At 35.6% G+C, this 18,437-nt stretch overlaps 6 protein-coding genes across 10 annotated transcripts in view; 2 read left to right on the top strand and 4 right to left on the bottom strand.

The window, feature by feature from the left end:
• The window catches only part of LOC126757983 (protein disconnected), a 92,496-nt gene extending 86,822 nt beyond the window's left edge, over nt 1–5,674 (bottom strand). Inside the window, exon 1 of the mRNA XM_050471928.1 lies at nt 5,586–5,674. The gene's annotated coding sequence lies outside the window, so the exon portion shown is untranslated. The remainder of the gene's footprint in view (nt 1–5,585) is intronic.
• Nucleotides 2,227–5,124, bottom strand: LOC126757984 (uncharacterized). 2 transcript variants are annotated; one of them, XM_050471931.1, is made up of 3 exons: nt 3,889–5,124; nt 3,064–3,830; nt 2,227–2,992 (listed from the first exon to the last, which is right to left on the bottom strand). In XM_050471931.1, the coding sequence occupies exons 2-3, from the start codon at nt 3,804–3,806 to the stop codon at nt 2,458–2,460; spliced, it is 1,278 nt and encodes a 425-aa protein (XP_050327888.1). In that variant the 5' UTR covers nt 3,807–3,830; nt 3,889–5,124; the 3' UTR covers nt 2,227–2,457. The 2 variants fall into 2 exon arrangements, with proteins under 2 accessions (XP_050327888.1, XP_050327887.1); XM_050471930.1 differs by having other exon boundaries at nt 3,064–5,124.
• LOC126757981 (endoplasmic reticulum membrane-associated RNA degradation protein-like) lies at nt 5,211–8,072 on the bottom strand. Of its 2 annotated transcripts, none has more exons than XM_050471925.1 (4): nt 7,840–8,072; nt 7,440–7,783; nt 6,215–7,386; nt 5,211–5,746 (listed from the first exon to the last, which is right to left on the bottom strand). In XM_050471925.1, the coding sequence occupies exons 1-4, from the start codon at nt 8,009–8,011 to the stop codon at nt 5,605–5,607; spliced, it is 1,830 nt and encodes a 609-aa protein (XP_050327882.1). In that variant the 5' UTR covers nt 8,012–8,072; the 3' UTR covers nt 5,211–5,604. The 2 variants fall into 2 exon arrangements, with proteins under 2 accessions (XP_050327882.1, XP_050327883.1); XM_050471926.1 differs by having other exon boundaries at nt 7,440–7,768.
• A 3,032-nt stretch (nt 8,073–11,104) lies between these two features.
• On the top strand, nt 11,105–13,600 carry LOC126759213 (myrosinase 1-like). Its single transcript, XM_050473915.1, has 7 exons — nt 11,105–11,250; nt 11,321–11,615; nt 11,677–12,213; nt 12,286–12,620; nt 12,694–12,796; nt 13,099–13,202; nt 13,317–13,600. The coding sequence occupies exons 1-7, from the start codon at nt 11,222–11,224 to the stop codon at nt 13,426–13,428; spliced, it is 1,515 nt and encodes a 504-aa protein (XP_050329872.1). The 5' UTR covers nt 11,105–11,221; the 3' UTR covers nt 13,429–13,600.
• A 29-nt stretch (nt 13,601–13,629) lies between these two features.
• Nucleotides 13,630–17,192, top strand: LOC126759211 (uncharacterized). 3 transcript variants are annotated; one of them, XM_050473913.1, is made up of 11 exons: nt 13,630–14,211; nt 14,300–14,445; nt 14,516–14,604; nt 14,662–15,135; nt 15,193–15,809; nt 15,877–15,983; nt 16,053–16,172; nt 16,241–16,318; nt 16,409–16,446; nt 16,505–16,691; nt 16,745–17,192. In XM_050473913.1, exons 1-11 carry the CDS (start codon nt 14,117–14,119, stop codon nt 17,095–17,097), a joined length of 2,304 nt encoding a protein of 767 aa, XP_050329870.1. In that variant the 5' UTR covers nt 13,630–14,116; the 3' UTR covers nt 17,098–17,192. The 3 variants fall into 3 exon arrangements, with proteins under 3 accessions (XP_050329870.1, XP_050329867.1, XP_050329869.1); XM_050473910.1 differs by having other exon boundaries at nt 13,633–14,211; nt 16,241–16,446; XM_050473912.1 differs by having other exon boundaries at nt 14,114–14,211; nt 14,320–14,445; nt 16,241–16,446.
• Nucleotides 17,169–18,298, bottom strand: LOC126759215 (proteasome subunit alpha type-7-B). Its single transcript, XM_050473917.1, has 3 exons — nt 18,082–18,298; nt 17,770–17,999; nt 17,169–17,702 (listed from the first exon to the last, which is right to left on the bottom strand). Exons 1-3 carry the CDS (start codon nt 18,181–18,183, stop codon nt 17,273–17,275), a joined length of 762 nt encoding a protein of 253 aa, XP_050329874.1. The 5' UTR covers nt 18,184–18,298; the 3' UTR covers nt 17,169–17,272.
• Between the last annotated feature and the right edge of the window lie 139 nt (nt 18,299–18,437).

Genomic DNA, 18,437 nt, shown 5'->3' with positions numbered 1-18,437 from the left:
CACTTCCTTGATCCCACGGCAAAACGACGCTATGTCTATGTTTTGGCATTTATGTTGCCATTTATCTTCCAGTCGACTGACTCGCTAATCCTGTGCTGGTGTACGCTTTCGGGGCTTTGCTTCAGTGGAGTCTAACTTTATGGCGCTTCCGTTTGCCTTCGAGGTAAGACTGCTGAGTTTCTTAGCGACAAAACGTAATAATTTCTTTACCTACTGCATTGTCTTTGCACTTTATGAATTATGGATTCAATCGGCTGCAAGTGAACAGAACTAGGGTACATGTGAGCATACGGGAATAGCATTCAATTGGGGAAAAATTTCATTTCACTGCATACAAAAGACCTTGTTGCAATGAATCTCAATCAGTAATAAATAGTCTGTAATAGATTTCTCGGAAGGTATCTAATGATTAACACGCAAGTTTTAATTTTGAGGGTTCCATCTAGGCACTACATATAGTTTTTGTTTACATTTTAAAAAGGGTTTTCAGTTTGAACAGAGTCCGATATTTTCAGAGTTTTAAATTAGATGCACCTAGTCCTAGCCACCGATTATTTGTCAGTTGACTCTTCCGTCATTCCCGCTTTCGGGTGGTTAGTTTTTTGCCTACCATGAACGATATGTCTGCGAAGTTTTTTTGATATCTTTACCGTGTCTGATATCTCGATCAACTTCACTTTTGATGTTCTCATCCGAAGCTTTGTTGAACGTTTGACTGCCTGCGCCCTCTTGTAAATGGTTACTTCTCCCGCCCCAGATCCCAGATATGTCCGATCTATTCTCTCTTTGAAAGAGTACATTAAAGACTTTCGCTTAAGTTTTAACTGAAAAGCGTTCGCCCACTTGTCTACGACACAAAAAATGAAGACGCACGAAAGTGCTTCCATCATCTGTTTCGTGAATTACAAAGTGAAACTTCTTAAACAACCAAAGTTCTTTCACTTGCAAAAGTACGCGCCAAGAAAGTCGCAAACAAAAGTTTTAAGTTTAGCGAAATCAGAAATTAGCCAAAGTTATATACATATGTACATATGTATGTATATTTATATAGCAGTGTGTTGATTAGCTGTTTGAGTCCTGCAGATGCTGGAAACTGTTGCGTGCATGCAAATTTAATTAAGAATTCCACAAATTCTTTCAATGCCAACTCACCAAAGGCGAGCCAACAAAGTCAACTGTCAGCGCTCGCACTGCTGCAGTCCGAATAAACTTCTAACCACAGCCGGTATTGGCTAAAGCCAGCGTCAACCCCGCGCACAACTTGACAAACAAAACAAAGCTAACTTCTGCGCCGTCTGTAGGGCGTATGTATGTATGCATATGAAGCCACGTAAATATGTTTATAGCTGCATGCTCGACGGTTAGAATGGTTTGTTGGCGCGTTTGCACAGCCCAGCGGCAACATTAGCAAGAGCGCTTTCGTCTATCTATACATACCTACATACATATGCCATATATGTACATATTTACGTGCTCTTCAGTGTATGTGTAAGTGATTCGTGTTAAATGAATTTAAAATGGTTTTCGACAACTCTCGCCGTGCCCCTAGACCTACCCAGTGGGGCTGCAAGCCGCAACTTAAAATGAGTATTTTTATTTCGAAATTCCATGGGCAGTAGCCATGCACGTGTATGCTGCCGCATAAAAATAAACACGCACACACGCACACACGCACATTAATGAGTTAACAATAAAAACGAATTCTGGTCAAAGCGTCATCGTTTTATTAACGCAAGATTAAACATATTTCCGGTGGGCAGTAGGAAGTGACGCTGCCAATCGTTGCTTTTGTAGTAGCGCCTAGCTGAAAAGGGAATGCAAATATGTGGTCGGGTATTGTGCCATCCACCAGCAGCATGAAGAAGAAGCTGAAGCATTGGACCGTTTCTGTTGTCGCCGGTGTTGCTGAAAGGCGGTGGCAGGCTGCGTTCAAATTGACCGGAATATTTGTTAATGTGATTCTTTGCTTTGTGTTCCCCTCATTCAGCTGCCAAGCCCCAGCACTGCGAATCACTGGAGAGTGACACGCAGTATCTCGGCCACTCCCAGACCCTCCAACACTCTTACAATCTAGCGAGGAGTGTAATTAAATTGTCCAGTCACTGTCGCGTATCCTTAGGGCAGTCAAACAACCTGAAATTGACTTCCAAAATAATAATTTTTGTTTTCTTTTAGTTACTAAAGTGTAATAAACGCTAATCGAAAATGATTTTTAAACACTAAACGCTGATTTCCAAATATTTATATTTAATACGTACATTCGTCGGGCAAACCAAGTATATGTGTTTAGGTAAAAAAATTTAAGGTCGAATGTACATATTTAGGTAATCAAGAATCGTTTTATGGGCTACATTTAAAGTCAAAATTAAGTGCTAACGAAGATTTGAGTACATTTGATATTGCTTTGGAAAAGGTCCAAAGGGCTCTCGCTTCTGAAGTTTTAAGCGACTTCTTCACCTACTGTCGACCGCTGGTGTTCGATTTGACGGGTTTTGATGTTGGTCGATCCTTCTTATCGCGCTTCATGTAATCGTAGGAATCCGCATTTGGAGTAGCAGCACCTGTGTTCCCGGACAACGGTTTTTCGTATTTGTATGCTCCTGTGATAGCTTTGTTCGCCTTCATGAGATCATCGTAGCGGTCGTATCGGTTAGAATAGTCGTAAGGTGTGCGCACAATTTCTGGCAAATGCGCGTAATATACTATGCGCCGTTGGTTTCGCGGATACTCCGGATACTTTGTGGATGCGTAGCTATTACTGGAGGGATAGTTGGCTGCGGGATAGAGAGTCTTATCGTAGATTTCATTATTGTACACAGGAACATATTCTCTAGGCTCAGGAATGTCATAACGCCGATCCGGATAATTATAGTATAGTTCAGGGTATTGTGGTATCCTGGGGCTATAGCTATCATAGGGATCGTAATGCCGACGGTGTAAATAATGGTCTTCATAGTTGTAAGGATCGTAACGAGAATACTGTTCGTCGAAGCTTGAGAAATATCAGACAAATATTAAAATAATTGATTTTATTACATAAACAAATCGTAGATGGTATCTTACCGATCGTAGCGACGTAAATATGGCGCATATGAACGTGATGGATACATTTCATAATTATAGGTCGGAGAAGTAATTGGATACTTCATATCGTAATGAGGCTTTGCAACTGGAAGTTTGGGCACAATTGGGTCTGTCAGCTCTTTAGCACCATCATTAAGATCCTTTTTGGGTTGTGTAATAAAATTTACACGAGCTTGACGTCCTCGGGTTGCATAACTGTTACTGGCATCGGCCGTGACATCTTCTCTGTCGGTTGGTGGTCGCGATGCACTACTGAGCGCTGACGATCCATATGCGTCATTCCAGGTGGATATGTGCCGTTGGGAGTAGTAGTCATAGTCGGGATCCATTATTTGTTTCTCTGCCCGTGGCATGTCAGACTCCAATTTATCCTCCCCACCCCTCTCCTCTTTTCCATGCACTTTTATTTGCTGGGTACCGATGTTTTGGGTAAATTCTGATAGACCATTCGGGGGCGATACACTTGCTTGAGGTAATCCCTTAGCATTATCATATTCTAATGTTGAGCGTTTATTGCGGATAGATTTGTGAAAACCTGATAGCAAACTTCTGGCCTCGTAGTAGTTTGAATCAGTAGAGTAATATTCCGGGGTATCGTCGAACTCGAACCCTTCAAGTATTTCAACATCTTGAGGTATTTGCATAGCACATACCAGAAGAATACAGCAACTCGCAAATAAAGGGTAAACAAGCACCCATAGCTCATTTCGAGGACAGCGCATTTCGAACTATATTATTTTATCTTCCTGTAATTTGAACAAAAAAAATGCGTTCGAGGAAGTTGAAAATATTTATGCTGTTGACCTTTATTACGTTCGCTTAGATTTTAAAAACTGGCACTCTTTAAGTTATAAAAATGATTGGCAAGTCCTAACTGTAAGATCACTTTGAACAGCGTGATATACCACTCGATTCAGGTTCTGAAAAGCAACTGCACTGTTCAACTGAGTTTCAATAGAAGGCATCCCCAAAAAACGTTTGTGGCACCAACGTACATATGTATATTTGTAATGGCAATTATGCATTCTGGCAATAAGAAAAAAATAAATGTGTCGCTTATCGTTGAACGATCAGAAAAACTGAACTCCCGCATCCAAATCCACACACACCGTCACACATTACCAACAGTAACAAAAACAACAGTTAAAACAAAAATTACAAAAATACATATAATAATGCTAAAAACAGCAACGATCTAACCAGGCAACGAACCCGCTAGCTACGCCACAAATGTAGGTTGCACTCCCGGAACCACAACAACAACAATTTAACAAGCATGCGACATTTCAGTAAAACAGATCCGCTCTTTCTATTCGAAATCACTGAAGCGCGGTAAAAACTTCATATGTACATACATACATACATACATACATACATACATACACGTATGAGCTCCTAAGTGTATACGCATCAATAAAAAGCCACAAGCTCGGTCTAGGTTTATACATGCTTTGGAATATGTGTACCCAATAGCAAATGTGGAAGCACGAGTATTGTGTCAGAAAATTGGTTGAGATTATGACGAAAGTGGGAAGTAGCAAGATTGTTTTGCGTTTATTCAAATACAAAGCAAAACAAAAGAAAACACATTTCATTTAATGGAATTTTGGTACTTTTCAGTAAAAATAAAATTTGGAGCCTTATTTAATTGCTCCGAACCTTTCGAATATATCAGATAACTTCGAATTGGTAATTCTTGTGGTAGAATGGCTAGTTTAACGCACCATAGGGTTGGAGGTGCATCAATGTATTCTCGTAATACAAACATTTGTATACATTTTATTCACTGTTCCTAATGTGCCTACCATATTGTCACTGATTTGTTTAACATGAATACAACATACCTATTTCCATACATACATTGTAAGTATAAGTATGTCGGCATGCACATGACCAGAGGTACGAATGTTTTGCCCATATTTTGCACCGGCATGCGTGACATCTATTTAATGGTGGGAAACTTATGCCATCAGTACTAACATTTCATTCATTAGTCATAAGTTATGGCCAAGGCAAGTCTTCAATAAAATCAAGTGAATTAACACACACTAACTCACATAAAGATGTACATATCTGCATACATATATGTATTAAATATATTGTCACATAAAATGCAAAACAAGGTATTAAATTGAATTTTTTATTGGTTGCGATTCACTACATCATTTTACATACATACATATGTATGTATGTATGTATACAAAGGTTTAAGCTTCTGCTATCAAATATAACCAAGTTACAACCAAAATTAAAATTTTGTTTCAAAATTATTATTTTATTATCGTATATTGTTTTTTCCATCACCTAAACTTAAATGAAAAGTGAGGTTACGTTATTTTGCATTTTAGGTGATGGTATGCTAATTTCTAGGACTTATATCTATTTAAAAGCACTCACATAATGATGTAGACATATACACATTATTCAGCATTAAAAAATAAATAAATATTGAACCACACAGATATTTGCTACAAATTCATTTAACCAAACGACATACTTACGCCTGAAGAAGATCCATTATTAGAAGTATTCTGTCTGATAATATAGTAGTTTTACATCAGTAAACTTTTTACACAATTGAACAGCTTTAATCCATTCATTGCTGCTCTGATTGGAATATTTAGTGAAATTTTCGGTCAATTTTAATGTGTGCTTTAAAAACCTGAAATTAAATCAATATTTCAGAAATACAGATGTACAGATTAGATAAATATAGACATATCTGCCTGTCCCTTGAAACTACTTATGTATATTCGTGGGCTTCAGATGGTTTAATATCTTTATATATTGGCTAAAATGGAAAAGTTCGCTTCTGGAAAAATTTAATAATTTTTGATATTCTCATTATCCCTCAAATGCTCTCAAAAAAGTATCCTGGTTAAAGTTTTGAAATATGTAATAAGCGCGGAAGGCTCTAAATATGAATTATCCGTGGCATATTTTAATATGCATTTCACGAAGTTTTTGTAATAAAGAATTTGCTTAAAAAATCCTCATAAATAAAAATTTAACAAAATTAAGGGCAATTGGTTTACTTATATTAATTAAAATTTAAACTAAATAAAGAATGATGCTACGGAGAACATTAAATATGTTTCTATCTATCTATTTGTTAACTATGTGGCATTACCTTAGTAGAGTTTTAGAAACTTCTTCATTTTGAAAAATGGAATCGTCAGTTTGCAGCTTTACAAATATGCACAAGAGGCAAGTCAAAATATCACGTAAAGCATTACAAATATTCGGCAGAGCTTCCAGCATGCGCTCCAAAGTACGACGCCTTTTAGAATGTAATTCGCGCTGTTCCAGCAGCTTAAATTTAGTATCAATAGAAAATGAATAGTTTGCACAAGAGGTTTGGACAAATTTCGCATTTCTTAACACTAAATAAATTATTTCAGATTCCTTTTTTGGACGATTAAATATTTTTATATCACAGGCCACTGCATGCTCGATAAGTAATTTTAAGGAGTCTATATTTTCTTCTTTTAAGTATTTTTCTGTCAGCTTTTCAAAATCTTTTGCAGCTCGACTCAATGTGTTTTTTGTAACGCAATTTAAATGGAAAACACTTTCATATTTTTGAAACGGCTGCTCAAAATTTAATAAGCCCATAGAAAGATAGAACAAGATATCACATAATTCCGGATAATCTAATAGAGCAATATCAATTTCACCATGACAAATTTTATCTCTCACGCGTGGTCCATTTGGTGCAATAAATAAATCATATGTAAGGCTAAGCAGGTCCTCACTTAGAACATTCCCATTTATTAGCTTGTTTTTACTATTTGCCTCCTCAGTGGTAACGTTACACTCAAATATTGAATCCATTGTAATATAGTACTCATCCAACTTGGCAGAAACATCAAAATTATTTGCTTGTGCATATATGAATCGGAGTAATAATTCGATTTGCGGTATGATCAGTATTACGAAATTCCAAAACTGTTTTCTTTCATAATATTGGAATAGCCGATACCAGTACTGCTTAAAAGCTTTGTGTAGCCACACATGATTTTTAATTTGTTCAAAGCATTTACTCTCATTTACGAATTCTGAAGGTAATAAAAGTTGGTTTAAAACTTTCTCACATAATATTTTAAAGTCTGAAGCTTTTGGACGCTCCATCAACTGAACAATTTGTTTACTTTTAAGCTCCGAGCCCAAGCTATGTATAATAATGATTAGTATTGTGACATAATAATTTGGTATTTCTTCAGGTTTTGGAAAGCCATGCCAAACAATGTTCCGTAAATTGATTGCATTGGGTGTACCCATTATTATTTTCAATAAGGACATCTGAAATGTGTAGGTTATTATGTGGTAAATATTTATGAAATTAATAAACTCACTGTTTCTAACCCGAATATATTGTGGAGCTCCTTTGTGCGTAATAAGTCACGCAACAAATGCGGTGGTGTACAATTATCACTAGTTACAAAGAACAAATTTGCCAACGCATTTTCCAGAACTGAAGTTAATAGTAGAGTTTTTTCTACGGTAAACGTTTCTGCAAATTCAGTTGACTCTAAAGTTTTCAGCAAATATTTGGAATTGACTCCAAGCCATTCAAAATTAAACTTTTTTAAATCCTTTTGAGCGTTGCAGTACAAGAAATTTATGCCTTCAAATATAGGCAATAATTTTCGAAAAGAGTTCAAGGACTTCTGGTAATTATAATCTGTAATAATTTTTCCTATATTAAATATTTCAGAAATTTACAGGATTTAAATTATTCAATTGTAAAAGTACCTGCCAGAACTGGATTTAATATATCTTTATACAATCCATAGAATGCTTCAAAATTCAACGACCAATTATCGTGTACGTACTTTCGAATTTCTTCAAGTTCAAACTTGTTATGGCTTACATAGAATTCTAAAATACGTTTATTTATTAATTTGTGATTATTCAAATTACTCATTTTTGTTTGTACAATGGTTCAGAGAACGTAGATTGCAATCTGTATTGTTTTGGTTTACAGCTGATTGGCGATGACATTTAAACATTGCCACCTTAAAAAAAATTCCAACAGTTCCGTTAATATTTTGGAACTGAAATCTTTAATCTATATTAATTATAAACATTTAATATAACTAATAGTTTAATACATATATTATATATGAAGATTTCTACTTACTATTTCACAAGAATTTTTTGCAAATCGACAACATAACGCCACATCTTCTCAGGCGATGTTTATTGCCAACCAGCTTTTGTGATTTATTTCTAGGTTAACCTATTATCATTGGCAATATTCTTGCGTGGGCATTTTTATCCTGATATACTTTAAACGTCCGACTAGCCCAATGTTCATTCAAATCTTTTAGAGTACTAATAATTTAGTTTTCACATAAGTGAACATCGAATTAATATAATTAATATAATTAATAGGAAAGGATATAGATAGTCACAAAAAATGTTCCTAAATGAATTATCAATGCCCATGACTATTCAGATTTATATTTTCAATTTTTAAGATGTAAAAAAATTTCATAATTTGTATTTAGCAATAATCTATTAAATTACAAAGGAGGGTTATTGGTAGAAACCGCGGAATAAAATAAGAACTTAATACAATATATAAATTCTTCAAAATATTTATTTACGTTTCGTGAACAATTCTCAATTATCAAAGGATAACAATAAAACAGTAACTAAAGTGATCACATTAACATTTTTGAAGTAGCTCGGGTCGTAAGCGTGTAGGAGTTAAGCTCACGCGTGAAAACGTGCATTTACGTTCGAATCCTGAAAATCGTGAGTCTTAAATTTTATTTAATTTTTTTGTTTTATTAATTGATATCTTAGCATATCTCAATTTAGTTACTTTGGTAGAACATTTTGCTTATTGAAGTAATTAAAATTTTTCAGGAAAATATACTCATATTTTTATTAAATGTTCCCCTATTTATGTATATTTACACAAATATGATAATCACACAACATTCTTAAATACACGCTCGCTACTACTAACTAGGTTCCAAGCGCCACACACTTAAGGAGGGCCCAGTACCGCCACAAATTCCTAAAATCAACGGCATGAAAATACTTCCATGAAAATGCTGCATACGAAGTGATCATTCGAAATTCGGAATTTTTTGCAACCAAAAATAAACACTGTAAAAGTTTTATTGGGCATAAGAGGGAAAAATATGGGGAATTGTGAAACGATTTCATCGATTCCTGGAATTAATTACATTATGTTTAAAAATGCCATTGAAGTATGTAAATCACATTTTTATCGTTGCGTTCTTCACAAATTCATCCGGAAGGTCGACACTTATTTTTCTAGGTACATGTGTGTACGGAGCTAGAGAAGTGCTAAGCCGACTTTTTAAATTTTTAGCAGCAGGCACAATCTTTTCAGAAGTATATGTAAAAATATTTTAGCTTTTATTCCAGAATCTTCAGCCAGTTTTTGTACTGATTCCCGTGCAAACTTGCTGAACCATTACAACCGACTTTTTTAGTTTTGCAAATAATCTTCTTAGGTGGAGGAGTTACTATGGCGTTTAACTTATTTTATACTACAAGTATATCATGCTTAGCTGATATAGCTGTAGTAGTTTGAGAGAAATGTAGAATAAACCTATTTGGGGGGCTGACCCACTTTATAAAAATTTATAAGTCACCTACCTCTGCTTTAGTGCGATCTTCTGTACCAACTTTATGTTTTGCAGCTGATTAGAGAATTATTATATAATTTAAAGTTGTTTCAATTAGCGTCTTTTATGAGCACGGCAATGCCAGCAGAACATTTACAAGAAGCAAATGAGTAAGAAAACATAAAACGGTGAACAATAAAATTGATAACACCACCATAAAAATTACATAACATATTTAACATATGCAACTAGTAGAAAGTTAAGTCAGAAAGTTATACCAACAAGTCTTTGTTAACGGTAAGGCGGTTAAGTTTGAAGTTGGCTGCGAAAAAAATTCAATAAGATTAGATGTTATCATCAAACGAAATTACTTATTGAACACCCTAATATAACGAGTGACACGATACGATTATATTGTCCCACAGTACATTGTGTATAGTACAGAGTTTGTCCGGAAATTTAGACTGATTTTTCTCCGCCGCGACTGTACTTCATAGCTGCGCACACCGACTGAATTCGGTAGAGGGCGCTCCTAGATAACGAACGAGCGGCTGGCCAGTTGCTTCAGAGCATCGTCATCATGAATTTTCTCCTCATGGACAAACCGTCAACGCAAAGTTTTACATGGAAGTCCTCAAGAGACTCAAACGAAGGGTCAATCGGGTCCGACAAGACATCGCAGCCGATTGAAAGTTACATTCCGACAACGCCCTGGCTCACACCACAGCTACGCATCCGCAGCCGCTCTAGAGCCCAGATGCGCCCCCTCGAATTTTTTTGTTTGCTTGCCTGAAAAGGCTGATGAAAGGCAAACATTCTGCAATGAGAATGCAGTCCCCTCTGAGACGACAGAGGAGATCTAAGCACCATGCACCTCGGCTCTCAAGACTATTCCGGAGAATGTCTTCCGTGGCGCCTTCAATGCTTTGGAAAACGCTGCATTGACGCAGAAGAAGCGAGCCTATTTTGAAAGTTTTTAAAGAATTGTAACGATTGGTTCAATAAATTTTTTTAAATCGACTCAGTCCTATTACTTTCCGCACAAACCCTGTACATCTCAGAGTCTGCCATCTCTTTAAAGAAAGAAAATTTGAGATAGCTTATTAGAACATATTCACAAAAGCCGTCCCCCACTTTAAGCTTAGAAAATGTTTTTTTTTTTTTTGCTTGAAACCACTCTACTGCAGTCATCTTTTTAATAATTTTTGTCAAGCATTCTATAAGCCCATACAGCCTCTGGACGCGAACTGATTGTTCAATATGATCGAAGCCATAAAGCTACGATCGCTTTGAATATTAAAACACAGAGAGAGGAATCGACTCTCTGCTTTGCCATCGTACCAAGAAATACTTCGTGTGCACTTTCCAAGTGTTGTTATAAATGCAAGCATGCAACTTATCGCCCGATTAGTAGCCTTCGAAGCTAGAGAAAGATAAGAAAAAGCTGAGTTTATGATGTGTTCAGTGGTTCAAAGCAATTGCACAATTTTCTCCGGTTTCTAGTTGCAGTGATAATGTAAGCTGAGATGAGAGAACAACACGTACATCTTTTGTGGTAATTTCTATGGAAATAATATTAGTATTATTTTTTGCGCTCTAATTTGTATTCTTTATATGAAAAAAAGCCTTTTCGTTTCCTTTGCGTCAATTACTAAATCAAGATTCTTGCACGAAGGGGACGAATGCAAGTTAGAGCATAAGGGAAATTATTCGAAATTTCCGGAAGACTTTTCCTTTGGCGTATCAACGGCAGCTTACCAGGTCGAAGGTGCATGGAATGAAGATGGTAAGGGGCCCTCCATTTGGGACACGTATACCCACTTACATCCGGAACGTATCGCTGATCATTCAAACGGTGATGAAGCTGCGGAGTCTTATCATCGTTTCGCTCAAGATTTGGCCGCATTAAAAGAACTCAAGGTGCGTTAAAATGTATACATGTACATGTATACATTACGTACGATCTAAGCAATTCTTCCAGGTTAACTTTTATCGGTTTTCAATTTCGTGGCCCAGAGTACTTCCTCGTGCAGATACACGAGTGCAAAATCAAAAGGCCATTGATTACTATAATATGATGATCGATAAGTTACTAGAAAACAATATTGAGCCCATGGTAACAATGTTTCACTATGATATGCCAGAAGAGCTGACAAAATTCGGCGGCTTCACCAATGACATCGTTATTAAGTACTTCCGCTATTATGCAGATTTTCTGTTCAAAACCTTTGGTGATCGTGTAAAAAAATGGATCACATTCAATGAACCATTCGATTATTGTGTACCTGGCTACGGCAATGCTGACTTCCCACCTATGATACACGCTCCTGGCGTTGCCGACTATCTATGTATGGATAACACTTTAAAGGCGCATGCCTCCGCCTATCGCCTTTATAAAGCCAAGTATTCAAATTATCAAAAAGGTAAAGTGGGCATCACTATCAGCAACCGTTTCTATTACACTAACACCACAGATTTTGGCTCAGAAGATATTGTGGATCGTGCATTGCAATTCTCGGTGAAAATTGTCACATCATTATACTATATTATTTAAATCACGTCTATGTATCTTGTATATTATTAAATATAGCTTGGTTGGTTGGCGCACTCCATATTTGGAGAGTCAGGTAATTATCCTTATACCGTTATCGAAGACATTACAAGCAACAGCATGAAAGAAGGACTTGCATGGTCTCGTTTACGACCTCTCAACTTATACTGGTCAAAAATTGTAAAAGGTTCAGGAGACTTTCTAGGACTTAATTATTACAGCTCTCGTTTTGTCCATATGGCCGAACCTCCAGGGGGTGAAATTCCCTCTTGGGAACATGATTCACGCCTCAAATATTCGGTGAACAAGAGATGGAAGCGTGCTAAATCTGACTGGCTCTATTGTGTTCCCCAGGGATTAGAAGATATCTTGAAGTGAGTAGGGGATTTTAAAAAGAAAACCAAAAATGTCCTTTAGATATATTGGTCCGGATATTTTTTTATTTAGGTGGATCCATGATAACTACAATAATATTGAAGTATACATTACGGAAAACGGTTGGTCCGATGAAGGCGAATTAGACGACACAGATCGCATTGATTACCTCAAGGTAAATTTTGTCGAAATGACCCACATTCATACTGAAATAACATACATATGTATGTATGTATATCTGTGAATGTGGAATATACATACATACGTATGTACATATAGGGGTTTCATAGAGTCTCATTCAGTTTTAATGAACCGGAAACATAGCGTTGAGAATTGTAATTGCGTAAACTCATTTTTTTATGTCATCCAAGAACAATTTTTCTAAAGTGATAATAAATTTTACGAAATTATTATTCTTAGATATAATAATACACGTTTATTCATAAATGTACATCCATGTGTTCTTATAATTTTCAGTCTCATTTGCAAGCAGTTCTGAATGCCATAAACGACGGGTGTCAAGTAACACACTACACCCACTGGAGTTTAATCGATAACTTTGAGTGGAATAGAGGCTATACGTAAGTTAGTGGATTTTTTGAGTCCCCTTTGATGTTTTTTGAGACCTCCTTGATGTTTCGTGATTGCGTGCCAGCGACACCTTTAATCAAAAATAAACCTTCATTTCGTTGCAGCGAAAAGTTTGGTCTCTATTACCTGAACGTGACAAGCGAAAACAAAGAGCGTGTTGCTAAAAATTCAGCCTCTTATTACAGGAGTGTCATTGAAAGTCGAAAACTACCATGAAGTGACAATTTCGTGTGAAAAGCTGATGTAAGTTGAGCAATAAACTTACAAAGGTACTTACAAATAAGTATACACACATATCAATGTTGTCAAAATGGCTTTTTTGATTTGATTATAAATATGTATGTATATTCGTGCATTAAATAAATAAATTGCTTAAAGTTGAAATTAATATAGAGGGTATCTTGAAATGTATGTGTATGTGAAACTACAACGTCTTTGCGTAAAAACGTGATCACAAGAGTTTCGGTTAGAATTGTCAATGTGGTCTTAAGAAACTTTAACAGAAATCTCTGAGTAATTAACTGGTGGCTTAGCCGATAAGTGGCTCACACGGTAATAGGGATATAGCTATAGTAATGTTTAAAAATACTTCCCTATGATGAATTAAGTTGCACAACATTTAATCAGTATGACTTCAAATAATCGTACTATAAAAGTCTAATTTTGCGTTGACGTTTGTCAGTAAGAAGATGTTTTATAAGTACAGCCATGGCTTACGGGAACAGAGCTGTGGTACAGTACGAAACGTATTAAATGTCGAGCGTGGAAGGTTAATGAATACAACACTTATTTAAACAAAAATATTAGATAAATGCCGCGATAAATACTGAAATTAAAGTAAAGTTAGTCGAACCACTTAAAATAAGCAACACTACCAGTTCAAAACAACTTATATAAAGCAGTTATGAGTGACCCAGATATGACAAAGTTCCAAGTGGACCAGCGGTCAAATTTTATTTCTTTGATTTTACTGGATGCACTGGAGGATGGAAACGAAAGGTAACAACTGAGATTAAATATTATTACACATTACATTAATTTTTTATATATAACATTTATGTACATATGTATGAATTCAAATTGTTAGTGATATATATGCCATAATAGCTAAAAATAAGGTAGATGCGAGTTATGTTCCTATCGAACGCGGTATATCACCCCTTCATTATGCATGTGGAATGGATAACGCGGCAGTTGCTGTGGACATTATAAAAATATTCCTTGAAGGCGGTGGTAAGTTAAATATAGCGTTCACTATGCTTTAAATTCATGTCTGTAATTTTTTTTATTTTGTGAACTTAAGCTGACGCCAATGTTCGGTCAAACGAAAATATGACACCATTGCATGTTGCTGCGATATTTGGCCGTGTAGATATAGTCGTTTTACTTTTGGTACGTAATAACTCTAATAAAATTATTATAAGCGAAGTTAACGTGAATAAAATTTAGAAATATGGTGCTCGACATGATTTACTGGACGATGAACGAAAAACACCAATACATTACGCTATCGAAGAATGCCATTTTGATGTATTGGAGGTAATCAGAGACCATATTTTTCAACATAAATATGAACTCGTGCGTAAAAGATCCACAGAATATGTTTCTGATAAAGACAATTATTCAACCAGAGGAGAATCAAATAAACAAAAAGAAGAAGATTCCAATGTGACACCTGTTAACAGAATGCTTTCTAATGTTCGTAATAATGACTCAGGAAACCCTGATGCACCAAACAATAAGTACACACCGAACCGTGTACACTACAATTATGATGTGACATCTCCGTATTATATAAATATAACTCATCGTCGACACCGACCACAACCGATATTTCCATCTATTGGATCTCCACCAAACTCTAAAAATAAATCACGTGACTTCGAATGTGAGAAGTTAGAAGTGCCAGATTCAAATACTAAGGTATTCCTTATATACCTATATATCATAAAGTTAATTTGACAATCATTTTATGTACAGGAAGATCAAGAAAAGGAATCTACTGATAGGCAATCTTCTGTTAATGTATTTCACCTCACTGAGAAAAATTTGAAGGAACTTTCTAAGACATCTAATTTAGATCGTTCCTGTATTTCAATGATCGAAGCATGGCGAAAGAAAGTTGAGTTATCACGTGCTAAAAGGTCTATTTTGAGGTGTTACTCAGATGTAGATGAAATGGTAGACGAAGTAATGAAAAGTGATCACCTGAATTTCACTAACACTATTTTACAAGAAAATGCGAAAACAGTATCTGAAGACAACGAATCTGAAACCAATCCGATTATGATCTCAAATCTCTCTTTGGGTGCCATAATACAAAAAGCTGCCCAGGCCCATGTATTGGATCAAGAACCAGACCTAGATAGTAGTTATCATACAGTGCCCCCAATAATTGAGAACGAACTCAGTGGAAGTATTAAGAAACAACCTTTGAAAAACTCACCAAAGAAATATTTAAAAAAAAAATCTGACAAAAATCCATCAGGGGATTATATACTACAAATGGCGGAAGCTTACGTTCATACCGATGATGAGAATGGGCTAGTCTTTTACGAAACTAAACTTCTCAGTAGTCAGAAGAGTGCTACTAATTGGTACTAAAATAAAATTTTACAAATACATGTTTTAAATGTTTATATAATATTTAAATTGATTTTTAAGTGAACAACAAAATTTGGACAGTACTGTATCGACTAATGAGACACACATTTTGGATTATGAAACTGATGAACTGCGTGCTGAACTGGCTCAGTTTGGCGATCCTCCTGGTAACTAATTATGTAGTATTTATGTATACGCGTAATGCTTAATTATTAAACTAATAAATATTTTTAAAGGTCCAATAACAAAGAGTACAAAACGACTTTACATAAAAAGACTTATAAAATATAAAAGAAATGCTCCGGATCTCCAACAGATAAATACAAATGGAAAACAAAACGCCACAGAGTGTGCAAGTATATAATTTTGAACATATATTATTATATTATCTATATCTGTTGTTAATTGGTTTCGATTGAATTAGAATTATCTGTGGAATTGCAACGGACTATACGTTCTCCGGAACATTTTGCCCTAATACCAGAGTACCACAAGTATGAATGTAAGTCGACTGAATACTTTGCTAATTTACAAAATAAACATAAAATGAGAGAAGGTCATCTTAAGCAAAGTTTTATATATATGCTAATAGATCCGCGAATTTCTTGCAATTTACCCGGAGAAAGCCTGGTACGTTTTCTAATCAAAGGCATTTTTATAAATAATTAAATATTTTTCTCATACACAGTATATAGAGAGGCATAAAGCGTGGGTGCGCTTCCTTGAATCAGTGTTCTATGTTGGAAAAGGGAAAACTTCTCGTCCGTACTCCCATTTATATGAAGCTATGAAGTTACATTCCCGAGTTCATAGTCACCAGAAGATTACTAATTCCAGAACAGATTTAGTACAGTCCCAGCGGGGGAAAGCTTCATGTAAATCATAATCAATTGGATATGAATTGTATAGTTAAATATATTTTTTATAGCTATAAGGAAACAGACGCTTTGTCTAGATATTTTTAAAGCAAATGTTCAAAAGCCTTTGGATAACAAGAAGTTGGAACGGATTCTGGATATTTGGAGATGCGGAAAGGGTGTGGTGTGCCTTCACGTTTTTCACAATATATTGCCTTCAGAAGCTTATACTCGCGAGGCGGCTATAATTGATGCCTTTGGGATACAGCATTTAACAAATCACAAGCGTGGAGACTACTACGGCCCAGCGCAGACTTGGACCATGAAGGAGAAAAAAATGTTTGGAATATCTTTATTATATAAAGCAATGCAAATTTATTTAGCAGAAGGTGAATCACAGCTATCTCCTAGTGATCTCATTTAAAATAAGATATAAAATGTATGTTTATATAAAGTAAGCCAATGTGATATTTTTGTATATACGAAAGAATATAATGACGTTGATTGTACAAATCTTTATTTAATATATTTTATTTCCGATTACATAAACTTTTAGTTTAAGAAAAAGCAAAGGTATGTGATAAGGATCCAAAAAATATTTACTTTTTCTGGCTTTTCTTCTCGTTTTCTTCTTTTTCTTGCTTAATAGCTTCAACGTGTTTTTTTACTTCTTCCGCAGAAAGTGTAACCAATTTTGGTGCATCACCAGGTTTTTCTGCTTTTTTCATTACAACAATTTCTAAATTCCCACTGGACTGTGCTACCTCACGAAGCGCTTTTATTGTGAGCCTCACTGCCGAGTCTTCTTCTGCAACGCTTTCCTCTTTGTAGTGCTTTTCTAAGTACTCGCGAACGGTTTTTGCAGCACGACCAACGGCATTGGCTTTCCATTCATAATAATTTCCAGAAGGTTCAGTCTGGTAAAGATGTGGTTCACCATTACTGTCGAATCCAGCGATCAAACACGATATTCCAAAGGGTCGTCTACCATTGCTCTGTGTGTATTTTTGTTTTAATTGAGCAATGTACCTAATAAGTTATAATTTAAGTTCGATGTAAATTTTGTCCGATATTTATATATTTAATTCAACCTTACCGTGTTATATATTCCAAGGTGACGGGATCCTCAACATTCAATTTGTGACTTTGACATTCGACTCTAGCTCGATTAATAAGAATACGAGCATCAGCAGTTAAACCGGCAAATGCAATGATTACATGTTCATCCAATGTACAAATTTTCTGAACTGTCCGATCTAATTGCAAAGTAGGCATTGATTTTTTTTCTACACCCAACACAACCACATCTTTTCCTCGAACTCCAACCTGAAAATTTTGTTAATAAGCTGTAGTATTTGGTCGAGATTGAAAAGGATAAGTATGGACAAGGGAGGTTAAGGTCACTTACAGCAGAAGATCCTCGACGCACTGCTTCCTGTGCATATTCCACTTGTAACAAATGACCATCTGGGGAGAAGATAGTTACAGCGCGATCATAACGTGCAGACATTTTGCTGTAATATTTATATTTCACAAGCTCTGATAAAAACTAAACTACAATGAATTGCGGCAATAATTACAATAAATGAAAAAGTGTTTGTCAGCTTCGCGAAAGAGCACTGCCAGACTTAGTCTGAGTTCAGTTAAAGTTGCCAGACTAAGATTCTCTTAGGAATATAACAAATTTCACACAGAGATGGCACTCAAAGTAAAATTAATTATGAAGGAATATGATTTATAATGTGAGTAGGAAATTGAGATCAC

This window comes from Bactrocera neohumeralis, chromosome 5 (assembly GCF_024586455.1).
Source record: "Bactrocera neohumeralis isolate Rockhampton chromosome 5, APGP_CSIRO_Bneo_wtdbg2-racon-allhic-juicebox.fasta_v2, whole genome shotgun sequence".
In the NCBI taxonomy this organism is placed as follows: Eukaryota; Metazoa; Arthropoda; class Insecta; order Diptera; family Tephritidae; genus Bactrocera; species Bactrocera neohumeralis.
Note: the sequence above shows the minus strand (reverse complement) of the source record. Positions and strands in the feature narration are given on the sequence as shown.